The sequence below is a fragment of the Colius striatus genome, chromosome 2 (genome assembly GCF_028858725.1).
Source record: "Colius striatus isolate bColStr4 chromosome 2, bColStr4.1.hap1, whole genome shotgun sequence".
NCBI classification, from domain to species: Eukaryota; Metazoa; Chordata; class Aves; order Coliiformes; family Coliidae; genus Colius; species Colius striatus.
Window position 1 is genome coordinate 6,885,403 of NC_084760.1, and position 21,790 is coordinate 6,907,192.

The window sequence follows — 21,790 nt, forward strand, 5'->3', positions numbered from 1 at the left end:
TTCAGCTCTCCCTGTTGGAAGTGAGTGAGCCCACACAAACTGACATGAAGAAGGCTTTGCTTTTTCCTTATGTCATGAATCAGTAGTAGTGGTATTTCAGACATGAGAAATAAATTTTACATCCAGCAAGGCTGAGGGAACACGCCAGTGTAAAATTTACTTCTCATGTCTGAAATATCACTACTGCAACTTTTTACAGAAGATATAAAGCATAATATTTGAGAAAGGAATATTTGGCATACCTGAGTCCAATTTATCATTAAAGCTTTCATGGTGAAATTCATTGGAAACTCTTTTCTGCAAATAATACACTTTAAGTTACTTGCATGAGAAAATGTCAGTGGAGGAGCAGCATGGCTTTTACAGCTGATCGCCTCTAAAACCTGGATACGTGTTCCCCATCTCTACAACCATGTATCTAAAATGGAGGTTTAACTCCTTTAAATTAAGCATTGCCTCATTCCTTTGGATATGGAAATATCATAATGTCAGATTAGGTATTAGCTGTACCTGATTACCCAAATGCCAGGACCCTGTCTTGTCCTCTGAAGTCTGAGCACAGTCTAAGCAGAGGTAAGAGCAGACTTCTCTGTCCTGCAGGGGATTCTTTGCCATCATTGTGGCAGGGCCAGTCACAGGTAACCATACCATGCATCTGCACTTCAGAATCATTCCTCTGGAAACACTAGCATCTTTATTTCTGCCAAACCATAGTGATAATTCCAGAAGCCAGGCTCTGATTCACCCTTACACTGAATGTATCCATCTTATAGAAGAGAGAAGCATTACTTGAACTCTCAAGTCTCTTAGGTTACTGTCACTGAATTTATAACAGACCATGTCCAGAACGAGACATTTTATTTCTTTTTTAAATTATACATTGCGTCCTACTCGTCTTACCAGTTGGACAGTGTACCATGCCTCCAGTGTTTTCCAGAGCCCAGATAACATCCTCAGCTTGCTTCCAGAATGTACCAGTACTCAAAATCTTCCGGGCAGTTATACAAAGCAACCCACTTATATAAGTGTCTATGCACTCAACTTGGCTGCTAGATTAGTTGACAGGTTGGGCTAAGTGTTTTTCCAAACTGTTAGATGGATGCAGCATCACACTCTGGCCATTGTGACAGGATGCTACCTCTTCTTGTCTTGCAAGTGAGGTTTACTCTGAAGCTGAAAGAGAGAAGGGAATAGTTTTAGCAAATGCTGTATTTTTCAGAAATTTGACATTGTTTGGGATTGTCTGCTTTGATGACTCAGTTACAGGAACTGAATTTTATTCTGCTAAACTCTTGCACGTGACAGTGACCACTGATTTCCTAGAAGTTCCACAGGTAGGATCAATGCCAGCCTGCAGTAACATCCTACTGAGCTGGCCATCTCAGAAAGTTATAGTTACTAAAAGCTAAGCATTTGTTCTTTTCAGTTAAAGACTAATAGGAACAAAGAGGTCTTCCTCACCTCCATGAGGTAGAACATAGGAAAAAAAATACAAAGTTTCTTTAGGAAATAAAATTGAAGGAGGGGTTGTGATGGTGGGAATTTTTGCCCCAGTGCAGATTATTCTACTTCTGGGTAGTATAACAAGGAGTTTCTTATTTTGGGGAGGGAAGCAGTTAGTACAGGTCAGTGACAAAAAAAAATCATGTTGATTGGCTCACTTCTCCCAAGACAGAGCAAAGAAATGACTGGTTTATTTGTTTCTATGGGAACCTCTGAAATCTGCAACAGAAACTGGATTTTGTGTAATTTACAAAATCCTTGTGTAGACAATCCTGCTCAGTTATCACTGCCAGCAGTTCACCATATTAACATACCATCTATGATTTAGGTAATCAACTATCCGTTGGGTTTCTTTTTTTTTGCTTGTTTTTTTTCTCTTTTATCTCTCTGCTGCTTCCAGATGACTCAGACTTTTCACAGTCCCTTGCTCAGCATCACCACCTGATGTCTCCTCCTTTATTCTCAGTTTCTTGGGCTAGATTCTGTTACAAACCAGCATAGCACATTCGAGTTCAGAAGATCTGTGCCCATTTAATGCAACTGAGTGTGTGATCACCCTCATTAGGTGTCAGGCAAGCAATGTATTTAACAAACCTTGAGGTTTCTCAGGCTAAGTATTTACATCTCAGTTTACATTAATGTGACATGCATAGGTTTGCATATATTAATACCATTGACATATCTGAATAAAAAGAGCTAGAATATGTGGATATTTTAGCATCTAAAGTCTCTGAAGCACGGAGAATTTCATTTTGTATATCTGGAAGCACTTTTTTGTTGCTAACAGAAACAAATTATAAGTAATAATTGCAATTTACAATGATTAATAGCAGTTACTGATAGAAATAAGCTAAGAAATCTGTGTTAATACTGTTTCATCTCAAACATTCTTCTTGTCATTAAGACACTGTTTCCTTGAGTACCATTGAAGTCACATCAGCCAGTTTTAGAGGGGAGGCTGGAAGCAGAACTCTTCAGGGATTATTTCTCTTCCTGTCCTCCCTTAGAGGGATATCGAAGTTTCCTATTTCAGGGCAGAGTCAACCACTGAGCAACTAAAGAAGACTGCACAGCAGTAGGAGGGCGTGGAAGTGGTTGATGCTGGTGCTGGCTTTTGGCTAATGGCTGTACCACTTTGGTCAAATCAATTCCAGCATAGCTCCTTTTTATTCCCTGTAGACAATCATTAACCCATGCAGCATGTGGATGAATTTCCAGTGAAGGCCCTTCTTTAGACTAACTTTATCAGTGTAATAGTTCCAGGAAAAGGGAAACTAACAGTCTGCAATTCATGAGGGTTGACTTAATTTTTTGCAGTTCCTTTGTAGGGAGTAGTTTTCAACTAATCTCTGCTCTGTACTCCATTTGTAGCCACAGCTGTTTCCAGTGAGCAGAATCCTGTCATTATCATAGCTGTGGTTGCTGTGGCAGGAACCATCATTCTGGTCTTCATGGTGTTTGGATTCATCATTGGCCGAAGGTATTGTACCTTGCATAAGCATAAGCATATCTGACCCTATTCTTGTGAAATCTTGAGGCATATTCCAATCTGAGATAGTAATTTGCAAATCTGAAACAGAAGTCATTTTTAGTAAGGACAGTTTTCATTTAAATCCCGATATCAATTATGCAGTTCTCCTTTTACTTGGGCAAGACACACTTGAATCAAGATATTCTTTTCATCCAATGTAAATGTACGGTAAAAGGTACCCTTAACAGTTTCTTTACCTGTACTCCTCAAAGTCTCTTTCTATTCAATTTTCTCACATGGAGAAGTCTGACATTTTAAATGACTTTATGTTCAAGAAATAGAGGCACAGTAGTAAGTTTATGAATACCTTCATGTAAAACAGTGTTCTACTTTCAAGTTCTTTAATCCTATTTTATCTGTAGAAGCCTTTCACCAGAACTACGATTTTCTCTTTAGGACCTGTCCCAACTGGTGTTTGATACAGAAACCTTTTGATTGCAACTGTTCATGATTTATTTAAAACTCTGCTGTCAAGAGAATTATAGCTGAAACTTTCAAAGGGCCTACAGGAGTTATGTGCTCAGTGCCAGTCTGTAGAACTGATGTGAAGTCTTTACATGTGAGGAAATAAACCATTATTTACCAGTAAAACTGATGTCTTTCTTTTCAGGCATTGTGGCTACAGCAAAGCTGATCAAGAAGGGGATGAAGAACTTTATTTTCATTGTAAGTGTTTTGCTTTTTCCCCCCCACACCCTTTCAGAAATTCCCAACTGTAATAGTGTAGACAATACTAAAACAACATACTGTCAAAGACAAAGCCATATGAAATTTAGAAGTTCTGTGTAAATATCAAGCTGGAAGTTAAACACTTAAAATATGACCTACATGAAAACAATGCAGATTAAAGTCAACACTGCTCACACAGACAGTTTTATTTCTATACATGTGTATGATATACTGTTGTTTTAAATCTGATTGAGTTGTGTGGTTTTTTTTCTTTTTGTTTCTTTGAATATATGCTTCACACCATCCTAATGATCCCTCTGAGGTGCAGTATTTGAGAGGCCTTTGGTTAAGTAACTAGATTATTTTTACCTCAGGCAAACTTCAATTTAAGAAAGCATAGGTCACTGCATCACCCTAACAATGAAGCTGTTCTGCTACTGTGAATACTGCAACAGCAATATTTACAAAACATAATGTCCTTAAATAGAATATTTAATATTAAAAGAAAGGTCAGCTACTTCATTACTGTTCTCTCTTCTAGAATCACTTGCCTAAGAGCAACACCTAAAGTCTCTCTTGATAAAATTTCAGCTACCATCTGAACTTACACTAGAAACCTGTGAAAATTCAATAAAATACATCTTTCTTGGGTTAATGACAACTGAAAATTTAAGAGGAGAGGAAGGCTTATGCAAGAGCAGCTTAATTTTTGTCAAAATATTGTTTAAAACATTTCTTTTAGCCCTTTCTCATTTCAATTGTAATATGCTTTTGATGTGAAAATTAAAAATGTGTTAATTTCTTTTAGAATCGGTCATTACCTCAGGAAACATGGTAAAACTAAGTTGCAAAATTATTTCAAGCATTCAGAATTGCAAAATCACATAATAGAATTCAGCTGAATATAAGTTCTGGTGTAGAACAATGCCTAGGTTTTCAGTCTTCTCCCATACCTGATAACTCTCATATAGGGATAACTTGCCATTTGGTTCTTCTATGCTGTATGCAGCCTTTGTTGTCTACCAATAATTGCAGCTCTAGCTTAACTCCATCAGATTGGGGTTTTTTTTAATGAAAGCAATATGGCTTAACTTATTTGACATATGTTAAAATCATGAGCTATTATCAGAATGTAATGAAGTAGCCACTAGTTGCAAATTCATAGCATCTTCTCAATACATACCTCTGCAAACAAGTAGTTCTAATGAAAGCTGCACTCAAAATCAGATCAAGATTTCTCTTTCACCTTTCTGCCCTGAAAAAATCAGATTAGCTGGAATTTATTCATGCTTCCTGAGCTTGGGTGTGTTACTACCTAAATCATTTAACTGCAGAGAGTATTAAACAAAGTAGTGACAGCACTGCAGCTTTAGTCAATCAACTCATAACCTGTATAGGAAAGGTGGAAAATAAGAATGGGATAAGAATTATTTATTATGTACTTTGCAGAGCACTTGATTTTAAAGAATTCATCTAAAATCTAATATTTCTTAAATGTTACTGTTCTATGAATGTTGAATTGAACTTTGTCTCTCAAAGGTGCATTATAAGCTTTTCAATTCTTAATCCCCATTATGTCCATGAAGGAAAAAATCAACTATGTATTCTTATATTCCTTGTCTCCATTATTGGAGACACTTACTTTGTCTCAATGAAAATGTAAACTTAATTAATATGAGAGCTGCTACTTAACGATTAATAGTTGACCAAGAAAGTGTTCATTTCCCTCATTTTGCATTGAGGAATCTGGTTATCCAGCACATCAGTAGGAATAGTTAGCATAATTTTTGAATAATAGAGACAAATATAAGTCGTTTTTTTACCAAGCCAGTTGCTCATTGTCTGTCAACTGAAGGATTAGTATTTAATTTTACTCGACAATCATATACAGAATGAGATATAGAAGCCAGTGCTGTGGTCACCAGCTTGGTCATAGAGCTATGAACACTGAATTGCACTGTAACATTTAAACAACCTTCTCTGTGCTGAGGTACTTGATGATACAATAGAGGAGTTTAGTGAAGAAATTAATATTTATATTTGGTTTCCTCTTCCCATTTTCTTCTAGCATTGTCTCCAAATCCAAGCCAGTGTTATTCGATATTGGTATGCCAGGATAGCCTTGGGATTGTCAAAATGTTTAATGACAGTTTGAATAAAGAGCCATCAGAGGCCCACTTCAGATCAGCAAGTTTACCTCCAATACAAGCCCCTTATCACAAAACACAAGAGGGTGGCTCTTTGTCCATCTCCCTGCCTGAAAGCACAATTACAGCAGGCTAATCAATTGCTTTTTTTTTCATTTTCTCGTCTTTTTTTTTTGTTCCAAGAAATAAAAAGTTATTTTAAAAATCTGTAGAATTATCAATACAATTGGAAGAACATCTCTTTAAATGCATAATAGGGCAGATAATAACATCTGGGAAACATTTAAAATAATTTCTCTAGTGGTAAATTTATTAGATTATTCAAGAAATTCCGCTAGTTTTTTCTTTCTTATGAAGATTTTTTTGGTCAATAATACCATCTGAAATAAAACCACACATGATTCCTAAGCTATTGTTAAATATATTTTTAAATTTAAAATATTTAATCAATTAAAAGATTACAAAGCAACCATTAGCAAGTTATGTGGTGTATTGACTTTTTATCCTGTTCTTATATATCAGTATATCGATTAGCAGATGAACCTTTTTTTGCATTTTCATATTGAGATTTAATTCACTGATTTAAAGCCCAAGACTGTAATCCTTTTGAGCCAAATTTATTTCACTAAAATTATTTGATTAATAAATTTCCAGGGCTGCTCTACTTTCACCAGAAGTTTCTACTTTCACTAGAAAAGCAAAAAAATACTTTTCCTGAATCAGCAGTAAACTAAGGGAAAAAACCACATGCTGGCCAGAGCACTATTCTGCCTGAGTTGTACTAAGGTCTATACTAGAGAAAGAGAGAGCAAAAAACAAGTTGCTTTATATTATTCACATAGGTGCTTGAGGGAAGAAATGTCGCTGCAGAGCCAGCTTTCCCTTCCTTTAGCAGTTGACTACAGGTGTTTCTCATGTTCATATTCTAGTGCAAGAAATATACCTGAGGTTATATATCCAATGTGCTGTGAATAGTTTAGCTTGGCTATTCATAGAATGGTAGGGGTTGGAATGGACCTTTAGAGATCATCTGGTCCAATCCCCCTGCATAAGCAGGTCAACCTGTAAATAATATTATATTCAGTCATTTAAGCAAGTTAAAGTAGGTAGAGGAGCCCTTCAAATCCCACTAGAAGACAGAGATAACGTAAAGAAAAGCTGTTTAAGCAATGTGGGAAAAGAAGATAAAATGTCCTTGTGTAAAAAAGACCGTTTCACCTCCTCTGCTGGTCTTATACCCCTTCCCCCGCTTTACTTTTACTACCACTCAATCCTTGCATTTTATTCTGCTGAGCACTATTTAATGTTTACTATTTTTTTTCACTTCAAGGTGGAGATGCAGATGGTAATGTTAGTCATCTTTTGAGATGAGGTTGTGTACTTGTGTCAGCATGCTTGCAGATGATGCCTAAAAACTAAGGTTATCTCGCAGAGCAGCTCTAACTCAGGCAGCGTGGAAGCAGGTTCACTCTTCCAAGGAGCACTCTGCATAATGAAATTCCTGGGCTGACTGCACAATAAGTGCCTTTGCTTCATCACAGTCATGCTTTCTTACATCATTACAGTTAAATTTCCAGGCACCAAAACCTACATTGACCCTGAAACCTACGAGGACCCAAATAGAGCTGTCCATCAATTCGCCAAGGAGCTAGATGCCTCTTGTATTAAAATTGAGCGTGTGATTGGTGCAGGTAAGGCTGCCATGGCTTCCTGATTCAACTGTTCCATTTAGCTGGGATCGAAACTCATACATCATAATGACAGGGAAATAATTATACCTCAAGTATAGAAGAACTTTTCGCATTTGCCAGAGTAGTTAGGAGCAATGAAGCTGCACTTGCTTCTAAAATGTAAAAACAAACAGAGGGGAAAAAAACCCAGCAAAACCCAAATAAATAAGTAAATGAAGAGTCTTGCTTGACACTGAAAGCTTATGGGTTTCTAATTCCATATCTGCTGTTAAAAATGTAATTGGGGGGGGGAGCAGTATTGCTTCCTATTACTTACTGTCAGAGTAAAGGTGTTAGGCATGAGTGCTAATTCTGCTCATTTTCCTTTTGCAATAGGGCTTTTTGACCTCTGAATTTTTGTTCATACGAGTAAGGAAAACTGTCTGCAGTTCAAAATCTTAAATAGAGACTAGGAAGGTCTTGTTTCTGTATAACAAAATCTTCCCTGAGGCTGTTTTTTTGTTGCACCATTTCTCTTTTTGATATTTTATGAATACAAAAAGTTATTGTTTAACATCTCGTGACTGATTGTAATTGCACCAGCATTACATTGCTTTTCTTCCTCTTGAACTGTCTACCACCTACTTAAGCCATGGTGTTCATATTCTAAAAAGTCAGTTTCATTTGTTTGCATTAATAAGATATGTGACATTTTTATTGCACTGCTCCACATAGTGAAATTAACTTTCCATGGCTAAGGAAAATATCAAATACTTTGGATTCCTGGAGGAAATGTTCTTTTGCTTTCCCGTTGTTTTACAAAAGTATTAGTAGAATTCTTTTCAAGTCACCCTGTTGTTTAGCATGTGTTGTAAATTGCATCCTGGTATTGTATTGTAAAAATGGTATTATTTAAGAAGAGAAGTAAAATCCCTAAAATAAGCTGGTTTACCTGTAAAAAAATCTTTACATGTAGATTTCACAATGCCTCTTAAAAGTAACCTCACTCATGTCAAATCATGTTTTAATCAAGGAGTAGTATCATTCAAATTAACAGCACTGCTGAGAAAATTATTCCTTCAGATGAGTAAGAGCATAGGCATCCAGCCCCTGCTAACTAGTAATTTTTGTGATGCTGGAATGGCAGCATCTCTTCTAATAAATACACAATGCACAGGATTTAAATTTGAGATTAGCATGTGAAAATTACTGAGCAGTGTCTTTTGCTTTGAGTTAAAAAACTGTCAGCATAGCAACAGTTCAGAGTACAAAAATATATCCAGTTGGACTTTACTGATGCTTTCTGAGCCGAATCCTGAAAATGCTTCAGTTGCAATGTGTACAGTTTAAAACATATTTTCACCGTTATGACAGACTAATTTCAGAATGTTAATTGTGGTGACTGCAGATTAATTTATTCTTGATTTTAATGAGTATAACTGATGGCAAAAAAATCCCTTAATGTATGTCAGTAGTCATTCTGAAGAAAGTTAATTAGAAATGCTATGGTGGAGGCATATTGTGTATGAGGTTTAGCTATGGTTTTAACCTGTTGATGCAGATAGCAAGCAGAAGAGAAATGAAGTGCAGTCCAGGAACAACAGAGTGTTAAAGACTCAAAGAAGCAACTGAAACTCATGCATCAAACAAAAATGCAGAATTTCTGCCAGTGACAGCACCAGAAAAGCCACTTAGCAGTCTCAATATGCCACATCAACTATTGAGTAGTGCCACGTCTTTCTCAGACAAACAGGGTGTAAGCATGCTTGTGCTCAATTTGCATGAGGGATATGTGCTTTCCTTGCCAATATATTCATTACCATCCCGCTGCGGCCACCTGTCAGATACAGAATATGGTGTCCACTCTGTTGAGTCCTTATTTCTACCATACATCCTTTGTTTTAGGTTATTCCTTGTTGCCATGCTGAGCTAAGGGCTATGGGATTGTGCAATATTCTTCCTCTTGTCATATTTTCTGTGTCATTTTTTGGATATAATTTTAGATGAATACTTTCTTTTCTTGGGAATAAAAGTAGTTCATTGGCTAGCACCCTGGCTTGAAATGCATAACATTAAAGTTGAAGTTTCTGGTTTGCCTGAGTGTAAGTGATCTGCTTTTGGAATTCAATCAAAATCAGATCACAGAGAGCTGGAAAGAAGTTAAGCCTCAGTGTCTCCTGTGCCAAGTATCCTAATTACCTGGCTCTAAGTATCACATTCAGACACACATGCTCATGCTCCTGTTTTCAGAGTGGAACAAAAACAATTCTGGAAGGTACTGCTAGAGAAAATTGTCATTCTTTAGTAAATTCTTATGGCTAGGAGCTGTGAGTAGTGAATTCATAAATAGATATCCATATTCCTAATGAAGTGCAGGAGGGAGGTTAAGGCACCAAGCTAAGGGCATGAACAGATAGATATTATGTATTTAATAGCTACATCTTGTGGTATTTGTAACTATGGCACAAATATTCAAGACTCTAGTGCCCAAAGATGATTGAGCCTAATGCCTCACCTGTGCAGGCAGGAGTAGTTGTACTCTGTCTGGCCAATTAGCTCAAGTACAGCACGGTGCTAGAAGAGGTGTATGCAGCAGATTGGAGCTAGCCTTCATTCAGTTAGCACAGAACAGGAGGAAAAGGAATTAGATTCTGTATGCAGTCATCCCCTATGAGATTTGACTTTCCTGTGAGCCATGCTAAATGGAGATTTACTCTAACAAGTCAATTGGAAATATTAAGGTCTGGTCAAAGTTGTACCTTTCAGTCTGGAGAACTGTGAAGCTGAGGCCCAGGTACTGCTTCTTTCCTTCTCTACACTCTGCTATATTGGGAGTGACAGGCAAATCACAGAATCACAGCATGGTCGGGGTTGGAATGGATCTTTGGTGATCATCTAGTCCAATCCCCCTGCCAAAGCACATCTGCCTAGAGCAGGAGAACAGTAGTGTTGAAATAGTGTCAGTGTCCTGAGCAAGATTTCTCAAAACTCATCTATTAGAACACTTCAAAATCTACCTCTTCAGGCACTGAGTCCTGTTTCCAAGCACACCTCTCTCCTCTGCCAGGTACACAACTTGCCTGTGTGTATGTTCACTGAGGTTCTGACCCCACCACATTTCTCAGGACCTCATTTTATTATCCAATTGTATTATTTAATCAAATGTTTTGTACTGGTCTTTCCAATAAGTTTTTTTTCAGCACTCACCCTGAACCATGGCTGGGATGTATGTGTGTCTGCACACTTGTATACACTCAGTAGTTTAATGTTAAGGCATTCCACAGGGATGCAGGAGATAAATCACAGAATCATAGAATCTTAAGGGCTGGAAGGGACCTCAAAAGATCATCCAGTGCAACCCCCCTGCCAGAGCAGGATCAGCTAGAGTAAGTCACACAGGAACTCATCCAGGTGGGTTTGAATGTCTCCAGAGAAAGAGATTCTACAACCCATCTGGGCAGCTCATTCCAGTGCTCCCTCACCTGAACGGGGAAGAAGTTTTTCCTTGTATTTCTTTGGAACCTCTTGTGTTGCAGCTTGTACCTATTGCCCCTTGTCCTATCATTGACCATCACTGAGAACAGCCTGGCTCCATCCTCCTGACACTCACCCATTACATATTTGTAAACATTAATGAGGTCACCCCTCAGTCTCCTCTTCTCCAAGATGAAGAGCCCCAGCTCCCTCAGCCTTTCATCAGAAGGGAGATGCTCCACTCCATCATCTTGGTGGCCCTGTGCTGAACTTTATCTGGTAGCTCCCCGTCCTTGAATTCAGGGGCCTAGAACTGGACACATTATTCCAGATGTGGTCTCATGAGGGCAGAGTAGAGGCGGAGGAGAACCTCTGTCAACCTACTGCCCACAGCCCTTCTAATATGCAGAGAAGGGACTTGGATCTATGTCTCCCATACCTCAAATTTAGAGAGTACCAGATCATTAAATATTTTAGTGATCAATCTTTCTCTTTTTAAAGAGATGTTCCTCTTTATTCAGTATAAGGCACGTTAGTACCCTTTTCTCCTATATATCCTAAGAGACTTCCTGGCTACAGAATAGGAGGTCTCTCTTTCTTCTCTCTTTTCACAGCTATGAGACAAGGGACAATCTAGTTTTTCACAATCTCAATAATAGTGAGGTAGATATGTTGCCATTCAGCTCCATGTCTCACATGCTTCCATCCTTATAACTGATGGACTCCGATTACTTCTTTCAACAATCAGGTTATGGTTTCTGAGGCTTTTCCTTTGGTATTCCTATTAGCAGTTTGGCCGTTTTTTCACGTTTCTTCAAGTTCCATTCATCTGTTACTTTAGAAACCTTTTGCAAACTTCCAGCATTTGCTTGTGTTTGTTTAATGTAACAAATTATGAGTCCCACCTTTCGTTTCATCATCTCCAAAGTAAATTATCCTGCTTGAAGGTAATAATGTAGTGCTTCATTTAACGCTGTAACAATGTTAAATTAAAAAGCAGCTCTGATAGAGCTGCCCTTTGAGAGAAAAACACCCATTGAATCTAAAAATAGTGAGGAAACCATGTAGGGCAGAATGACATTTTCTCTTAGAAATGGTGTTATATTTCTGTAATAGTATTTTCTTGTGAAAACTACTTCACATTTATTTCCTGTTTATGAAAAAAATGTAACAAGTCTTTTAAAAGAGTCAAACAACAGTCCTGTAGATTAGCTTAACGTGTTTATAAGGTTCTTAGCCAGCAGTTCATTTAAAGCACATGCCTGTCTCAGTCTTCCTTAGTAATCCATTTTAAATATGCACATTCATGTGTTAAAATTAAACACACACTAGGTGGCTAGTCGAACCATGACCTAAAAAGGATATTGATATTATAGTTTGAGCAGTTCAATGTTGGTCTACTTCATTTTAGGAGAGTTTGGTGAAGTGTGCAGTGGGCGACTGAAGCTTCCTGGCAAGAGAGATGTTGCAGTGGCCATAAAAACTCTGAAAGTTGGCTACACTGAAAAGCAAAGGAGAGATTTCCTGTGCGAGGCAAGCATCATGGGACAGTTTGACCACCCCAACGTTGTTCACTTAGAAGGGGTTGTTACCAGAGGTAAGCAGCAGCTCCATCTGTCAGTCAAATACCAACATAATGGCAGAAATTACTTTAGCTTATTCATGGTCAACAACTGAAATTATAAACAGGCTGTACACTCCTAATGGATTTTCCCCTGATGCGTAACTAACTGAAACAATACTTACTTTATGCTACAACCTGAGGAAAAAAATTAAGATGCATGCATGATTAAAAGATGAAGTACTTTGAAATATATTATTTTTCTAGTTTCATTTAGGCTCAAAGACCATGCAGAGAGATAAGGTTTCTCATGTCCTTTCATATTATCTGAAGTGTCATTATTCCAGAGTCCTGTTCGCGCAGCGGGAGTTAGGAGAACATGGTGACATTTTGATTTGTATGGTTTAGTTTTGTGAATCGTGACCACATTCCATGCAGACATTTAAGAACTTATTAGAGCTCAGTAACAGTGCTGGAGGCCTCAGAAATGTTCGTTGTCTCAGTGATTCAGTCCTTCAAAGGCATAACATGTGTTTTATCAAAAAAAGGCACTCCATTTGTGTTACACTTTCTCAAACAAAATCCGTCTCCTTTCAGGGAAACCAGTCATGATTGTAATAGAATACATGGAGAATGGGGCCTTAGATGCATTTCTTCGGGTGAGTACTAAAATGAAAACATACATAAACATATTTTAAATGACTTAGATATTGCATAATACATTGTCACTGTTAAAAGTATGGGTTTATATATATGCATATATATGGATACATGCATGATATTAGTATAATTAGAATGGTTTTCAGGCTGGGATGCATGTTGACAAATACTATCAGTTCTCTGTTTCAGCAAAATCATGTCAGAAATGAGAGGAACAAACAGGATCACATGGGAACATTCTGGGAATCTGAGCCATTTAATGTGGCATAGATATGGTGGGTTTTATAATTGCCACTGATACCTCAGGCCCAATCTTCTACTGTTGGGGAGAAGAATTGTATTGTGTCAGCATGGTGGAAATCAGCATAAAAAGTTTAAATGAGCTGTGATGTGTTTAAGAGAAGAACAAAGGAAAAATAAACTCAAGTTCACAGCAGTTTAGCATTTATGTGTGTGTGTGTGTGTTCTGAACCGGTTAGTTCTGACTCCTTACTGAGTGTATAATACACTGTGAGATGATGCATAAACACTCTGTAGAGAACTGAAAGATTATGTATAAAATTATCAGCAGCCAGGGTTCCAAAAAGACACAGTTTTTATTTTCTTAATACAAACAATTAGATTGAGAGATGAAGAGCATAGAGGCAAACTGTAGAGAGCTGCATATCATATGTCTCAAAAGAGACTTTCCATGACAGCCAGAAATTTATAGTGATTAGCAAGTTTTGTTACTTCTAGTACATTAACTACTCACACATTTCTTAACTGGGTGTACTACTTTATCTCTGAAGAACATAAAACTTGTGTTTGAAGTGAGTTTCTTTGCCCCAGGATGAACTAGCACAGAAATGGTAAATAAGTAGAAAGCTAAAGTTGTAGAACTAATTCATATTTTGCTTCTCAGCTATGCTAACAAGAATTGCTGCTGCTTTTCTTTTCCCTCCAGAAACATGATGGGCAATTTACAGTCATTCAGCTGGTGGGAATGTTGAGAGGAATTGCTGCTGGAATGAGATATTTGGCCGATATGGGATACGTACACAGGGATCTTGCAGCACGCAATATTCTTGTCAACAGCAACCTTGTTTGTAAAGTGTCAGACTTTGGCCTTTCCAGAGTTATAGAAGATGATCCAGAGGCTGTCTACACTACTACCGTAAGACAAATCAATGGGGTTTAGTAGTTTTGAGGTGTGGTTACTAAGGAGAAACATATCTAGAGAGCAGAGATAAGAGAAACACCTTAATTGCTTGCAAAATGTTAACCAGTCAAAAGGAAAAAAAAAAAAAAAGATCTCTGCAGAAATCTGGCTCTAATTATGGATTGCTATTTTTGCAAGAGCATACATTTTTGTTTGGTAAAGTTGTTAAAACTTTGCACAGTATCTTCATTATTCCCTTCCTCATGATCTTCTGTTTGAACAAACACGGAACTTTTATTCGTAAAAATTGTTAATAATCTCATTTACTATGAGTCAATTAAAATATTTGTCAGCTATTACTGTTTTTCAGAGTAGATTTTATCTTGCCAAAAAGTTGACTAGCTTGAGGCTAGACTGTGACAAAGCTCAACTCCTGTATTTTCCCTCATTTTTTGGGTGGGACGCTTTTCTTAAATAAGCATTCATTGGGCACACTGAGCTCTTTATTCTTTTGTTGAACCAGCTCCACTTTCCCTCCCGTGGGGCCTCACTGTACCTATTTTCTCATGCTGAGGGAAGGAGGGGCCCCTGGAATCTGCTCCAACAGGCATGGGGATCCAGGAGACTGCAGTGGTGTTAATAGCTATCAGTTCTGCCACTGGGCTCTAAGCAGGATCCTGGTTTTAAAATGTCATGTTGGAGGAGCTGTGTGACAAAGTCAGTGGGACTTATATGCATAGGGTGAGACTCCTATCACCTAGCTTCAGCCAGCCAGGAGTTAAATGACTACTGTAAATCAGACATCTAAGCAGCCCTTTAAAATCAATGCAGAGATAAGCACTCCCAGAGAAATACATTCAGCTTAGCTTAGACAGTTGCCTACGTCTATGGTCTAAACATTTTGAGAGCCTAAACTTCGTTCTATTCCTTTGAAAATCATGCAATTCGTCAGCTGTAATAGATAGTGTAAGTGCTGCTTTTGATGTTGATAGAATCAACTCTTAGAGAGTAGTGTAGGGGAAAGGGACCTGGGAGTCTTGGTGGGCAGCAGGGTGACTATGAGCCAGCAATGTGCCCTTGTGGCCAAGAAGGCCAATGACATCGTGGGGTGGATGAGAAGGGCTGTGGGCAATAGGTTGAGAGGTTCTCCTCCCCCTCTACTCTGTCCCTGTGAGACCACATCTGGAATCTTGTGTCCAATTCTGGGCCTCTCAGTTCAAGAAGGACAGGGAGCTACTGGAGAGAGTTCAGTGAAGGGCCACAAAGGTGATGAAAGGAGTGGAGCATCTCCCTTCTGATGAAGGGCTGAGGGAGCTGGAGGAGAGGAGACTGAGGGATGACCTCATTAATGTTTACAAATACATAAAGAATGGGTGTCAGGAGGATGGAGCCAGGCTGTTCTGAGTGATGGCCAATAATAGGACAGGAGGCAACAAGTTCAAGCTGGAACATAAGATGTTCCAAAGAAACACAAGGAAAAAACTTCTTCCCTGTTGAGGTGTGAGAGCACTAGAACAAGCTTCCCAGATGGGTTTTGGAGTCACCTTCTCTGGAGACATTCAAACCCCACCTGGATGAATTCCTGTATGACCTACTCTAGGTGGTGTGCTCTGGTAGGGGAGTTGGACTGGATGATTTTTCAAGGTCCCTTCCAACTCCTAACATTCTGTGATTCCGTGAAATAATTATAAATGCACCCTATGGAAGATGATACACAAATTTTGCTGAGAAAAAAAGCAAAACTTTTATTTTGTTTTTTTCTTAGGGTGGAAAAATTCCAGTGAGATGGACAGCTCCAGAGGCCATCCAGTACCGAAAATTTACATCAGCCAGTGATGTGTGGAGTTATGGAATAGTTATGTGGGAAGTAATGTCCTATGGAGAACGGCCTTACTGGGACATGTCAAATCAGGATGTACGTTATACTTTCTTTGTTTGTGAGCATGTGCATGCCTGTGTGTGTTAAAAACCCCCAAACTACATATCATAAATATCTACATGTGTTTAACTATACATGCATAAGATGTTGGTTTAGAAGTGAGATTTATTAAAATACTGTAGAGTTCACAAAGAATGAAAAAGCTACACAGCTTCCACTTTTTACTTAAATCCCTAAATTTTTCTTCTACCCTGTGGTTGCTGTAGATCTCTGTTCCGAGTATCAAGTAAAATTGAGACATACAAAATAGCAAGATGTGCTCTTCACTTCATTCCACTTAAGCGTAGAAGAAATTATCTTTTTTTTTCCAATAAAAAATAATTCTGAGGTTCCTGACCTCAGAGCAATGGTTAATCAGTTGAAAAAAAAGTTGTTAAGAATGTGAGTGGCAGTTAATGACCTACTTTCGCTTTTTCAAGGTTATTATGCTGATTTAACAATACCCTTGTTTGCATAAAATATGACCCAGAGCAACAGGTCAGCAGTAATAGAACAGATGGGTGTTAATCTTCATTTCTGACAAGACTATCCATTAATTGAGAAAATGTACAGTAAAAAGGCATGCAGGTGAGGAAGATGTCAAAAAGAGTCTCATTTAAAGTTCTTCAGGTTAGTGGATTGAGTGGTTTTTTATTATTATTTTATTTTTGCATTGAATGATCCACATCAAAGTTGCAGGAAAAAAGAGATAAAAGTGTAAATGATGAGTCAGTTTGGCACAGTGCAAAGCTGTTAATATTTGACAGGTCTCAGTGTCAAAGATTTCATGGACTGTCAAAGTATGGGCAAACAAGTCCTCTGGGCAGAGAAAGAGAAATATTTACATTCCCTAGACACCCAGTAGAGTTTCATTTCTTTTGACACCTTCCTTCTGTACTAGATTCAAACATAAAAGAAATCTGACAGGAATATAAGATGCCTCAAAGCCAAACCTTACCTATCCTTCAGAGAACAATGAGGAAAAACTTTTAAATAGGTGAAATTTTGGTACCTTCATGCTTCTTGTTGGATTTTGAAAAGTTTTCCCTCTAATGAAAACTGCAAGTAGGGAACATGAATGAACCTTTTCATAAAACAACTAATTACCACTTCTTGCAGTTTCATCTCTCGTTCACATCTTACATATTAATCTTCAATGGCACATAGTTAAAAGATTCATCAATTGCTTGGTAAAATAATTTGGAATATTCTTGTATGCCATGAGCTTTCAAGTGTGTCCTCCCATATACATATCCTACCAATCCCATAGGTAAATCTGTGATTATTTATTCTCCTCTGCAGCTACCTGTGAGTCTAAATGTGCCTTTTTTAATTCTGCATATATATACAGACAGTGGTCACAGATCAGATCAGATCTCCAGAAAAATATCTCTCCTTGACTTTGGATCTTTAGATGGCATTTTTGTAATTCAGACCCTTTTTCTAAAACTCACTGTTTTAGAGTGGTGGAGGGTACAAATTCACGTTGCAATGTCTTTTTAAACAAAAGGATAGTGAGAAGAAGCTGGAACACAAAAAGTTCCATTCCATAAGGAAGCTATTTCACTGTTGAGGTGAGGGAGCCCTGGCCCAGGTTGCCCAGGGAGAGTGTGGAGACTCCTTCCTTGGAGGTTTTCAAACCCGCCTCGACACGTTCCTGTGTGACCTGATCTAGATGGAAGTGCTTTGACAGAGGAGTTGGATTCGATGATCTCCAAAAGTCCCTTCCAACATCTACCATTCCACGATTCTATGAAAAGTCAGCCTTTTAGCAGTGACTTGGAGCTAGTATCTGCCAGAAAAAAACATTCACCCTGCAACCTCCCCACAGAGGCACAGTGGGCTGAGCACAGATGATACAGAGTCCCTCCAGCTTCTCTGAGCATGGACTCCCTTCAGCTTGATCTTTGTTATTCTTCACGGGGCAGGAGCTTAGACTTAGCTTTTTTTTTCCTGTACTCCTGGATTTATTACCCTTATTTCAATTATTAATTTACATCCTTATTATATATCCAGAAGCAGAGTGATAATATTACATTGTCCAGTTACTCGTATTTAATGCTTCTTTGTTGGCAACCAACACATAGAGTAAGCAGACAGACCTGGTCCTCTTCTCATCTACTTTACATCCTCTGATAGCTTGATTATTATAAAACTGTACTTGACTCTCAACAATATTCCCTTTTCCTCTTTTTGCAAGAAAAGCAGAATTTGTAAAACAAATTGTGAGAAGTGTAAATAATATAAATAAAATCTATTAGTAAGAATTCCAGCTGTGTTCTCTTTGTAGCTTTGCCTATTTAAAAAAAAATAGTAGTAATTTCCTGAATCTATTTCATTATCTCTGAGTAGTGATTTTTGGAACCCCACCATCACCTTTTTTAGCAGATTGGATGCTAGTACCCTTCAAAGTGCCCTAATTTTGTATAAGCTTTTAAACAGCCAAACAACAGCTTTCCTTTCCAATACCTTAGAATGTTTTTTCAGTGTTTTGGATATTCCTAGCAATTTCATCTCTCTCTCTCTAGCTAACTCATTATTTTCTATTTCCCATTTTCATCTTTCCTGTTCAAAATACACATCAAAGAAGCTGATTCTGCAGGACTTCCAAAGCCTTTTAAAAATATAATCTTGATTCCCACCTCTCTTCAGGTTTCTCTGCAGATCACAGTGAACATGGCAAAATCTTCTTTATGATTCTTTCATTTATGGTTTCATTCTCTTTTACACTCTTGGATATAGCCCTGTTGAAGATGATTTGGCAATTCTATAGTTCTTAGATATCTTGGCGGTTGTTTTGCTGCTGCTCTTTCCAGCTTTTTAATTCTTCATTGATTGCCTCTGCATTCTGCCTTCTTAAGCTACAGGTTCATTTGTAATAAAACATATGTAGGATGCACAAATGGCTTAATACCTTTTGCCTTTTAGAAGTTTAGAGATTTCTGCCTTACTTTTCACGGCATATCAAGTGTCTTAGAGACACTGTAGCTCACTTTTCACTGTTATTCCACTGGTGCTTCTATAGTACTGTTCTTCTCATGTCCTGATTCTTCTGCAGAAATTCTCACCTTGTCTGACAGATAACTTTACTGTCTCTGAAAGGTCACTGCATTCATTCTTCAAGGTGTTGATGTTACTACAGGAATGGAATATTTCTCAGTCATTTTTGAGTTGTAGGACAGTACTGTCATTCTGAATGTTCAGATATAAAGCTGAGGCCCAGGGAGACGAAGCAACTTCTCTGAGGTCAAAAGGACATTCTGTGACACAAAGCTGCATTAAGTGCCCTACCAACGGGCTATGCCTCATCTTCACAAAACGTCTTTTCTGCAAAAGGTTTCGGTACAATCATGGATTTCAGCCAGCTCTTTGAAGGTCATTCTGTATTTTTTGCAGCCCTGTCTACTTTGCAGTCCACTGCTTTTGCATTTTCTCACATAATCTATAGAATATTTTTTATCTGAGCTTATTATTTGCATTAAATCCTGGATGCTCACCAACTTTATTTATCATATCAGATCTACTTCCCAGGGCTACATGAAAAACAGCTTCTGATCTTGCTTCCTGTACAAACTGAGAGAGAAGACAGTCCTATGCACTACCCTTCAGGAACAAGCACCTTTCCTTAGCAATTCTAATACTGCTGTGTCAGTCAATGTCAGTATGGTTGAAATCCCCCAGGAATTATGTTTTTTCCCTTTTTCACAAGCCTTTCTTATCTACCTTGCTTTCTCATCCTGCCCTCAAGGTTTACAGCAGTTTCCTGTGATTGTACTTTACTCAGGTTTTCCTTAGATACAAATGGACTTGGCTAAGTCAATGGGTGGGTGTAATTCTTAGTTCAGACATTTATGCTGTCCTTTGATCATATCGTCATCCAGCAGCATCTCTTATTAAATCTAACTTTCTCTTCAGTGGATATATTAAAATACCATTCAGCCAGGTCTTCCTCTCTCACTTTATCATTAATATAGCATAGCTAGACATAAAATACAACTTTGTTCTCTAATAATTTCTGTCTGCTAAACATTTTTCTTGGATCCTTTTATAATATCTTCAGGCTTGCTTTATTTTATATGTGCATGCACAGATCCCTATCCACTTACAAGCCATTTGCTTCTACCACACACTCTTTTCATAAAAGCCTTGGGGCAAGTAATAATACTTTCTGAAATAACTCAGTTTATCAATCTATCTGTTGCTCTCTTGGTGGATTTAATTGTTGTTCTCTGCTGCTCACTTGACTAGGTAACATAGCTATGTTCTGCACGTAGAAAGCAATGTGCTTAATAACCCCAAAGAGAAAGCTAGGAAGATTATTTAAAGTATGAAGGGTAGTTTCAAGTCAACACACTCCTGTTTTTGCAACACTGATGACAAATTTGAGTTTATTGATTTTTTTAATTGATTTTTTTCTTTTATTCCTGAACTGATTTAGCAACATATATTCTTCAAATATCCCTCGATGAAATGGCTTCCAACTGAAAGGGGGTAGATTTAGGAAGAAGTTCTTCACTCTGAGGGTGGGTGAGGTACTGAAACAAGTTGCTGAGAGAGGTTGTGGATGCCCCATCCTTGGAAGTGTTCAAGGCCAGGTTGGATGTGGCTGTGAGCAACCTGATCTGGTGTTAGGTGTCCTTGCCCCATGGCAGGGAGGTTGGAACAAGATGATCTTTGAGACCTTTCCAACCCAAACCATTCTATGATTCTGTGACTGTGTGATAAATAATTCACTATGTTGGCTACTAGGTTATAAAAGCAATCGAAGAAGGCTATCGTTTGCCAGCACCTATGGATTGCCCTGCAGGACTCCACCAGCTGATGCTAGATTGTTGGCAGAAGGAACGTGGTGAAAGACCAAAGTTTGAACAGATAGTTGGTATTCTGGACAAAATGATTAGAAACCCAAACAGCTTGAAAACACCTCTGGGAACCTGTAGCAGGTAAGAAAAGCTTTAGTGTATGTTCTTATGATGATGCACGTGGCTGGGTTCTGGATGTTCTGCTTGGCTGGTTGCAGTTTACACTTCCTCCATGTGTCTTTCAGTTCCTCCTGCCTTCTTTTCTCTGTTCTTTCTTTTCCTCATTTGCCTTTCTTTTTTACCATGCTGAACAAAGCCAAAAATGGACTTTCTTAGAAGATTAACAAAAATAAACTAAATATCACAGAACTTGCACATTTCTCAGTAAACTACTGCCTACTTGTCACTCTTTCCACACTCTCACCACTAGCATGGTGAAGTCTGAAGGGCAAGGATCATCAACTATTGTAGCTTTATGTGATGAATTCCTTGCCCTAGGGACTGCTACGGTAGAAATAGTACTAATAATACTCACACCTTGCCAATGGACTTGAACGTGCTACACTCTAGATTTTTTGCCTTTCATTTTCTGGCTTTAACTCCTTTCAGTGATTGCATCTCATTATATTTCATGGTGTAGCTTTAAATGGGTTCTTCATAAATTTTAGGTGAACTATTTAATGGTGGTAATCTTTTGATCGGCTGCCTAGATCA

The 21,790-nt window shown here is 38.1% G+C and overlaps 1 protein-coding gene across 7 annotated transcripts in view; it reads left to right on the forward strand.

Moving 5' to 3' along the window:
* EPHA7 (EPH receptor A7) overlaps positions 1 to 21,790 on the forward strand; it is a 165,462-nt gene that overhangs the window by 129,552 nt on the left and 14,120 nt on the right. For 3 of the 7 annotated variants that reach the window (XM_061991087.1, XM_061991081.1, XM_061991086.1), the window contains exons 8-15: positions 2,875 to 2,983; positions 3,645 to 3,700; positions 7,416 to 7,541; positions 12,406 to 12,591; positions 13,153 to 13,214; positions 14,162 to 14,371; positions 16,122 to 16,271; positions 21,024 to 21,217. In XM_061991087.1, the coding sequence (XP_061847071.1) occupies positions 2,875 to 2,983; positions 3,645 to 3,700; positions 7,416 to 7,541; positions 12,406 to 12,591; positions 13,153 to 13,214; positions 14,162 to 14,371; positions 16,122 to 16,271; positions 21,024 to 21,217 (1,093 nt within the window). Of the gene's footprint in view, positions 1 to 2,872; positions 2,984 to 3,644; positions 3,701 to 7,415; positions 7,542 to 12,405; positions 12,592 to 13,152; positions 13,215 to 14,161; positions 14,395 to 14,597; positions 14,630 to 16,121; positions 16,272 to 21,023; positions 21,218 to 21,790 lie in introns of all 7 variants that reach the window. The other 4 variants (XM_061991082.1, XM_061991083.1, XM_061991085.1 and 1 more) reach the window with 4 other exon arrangements.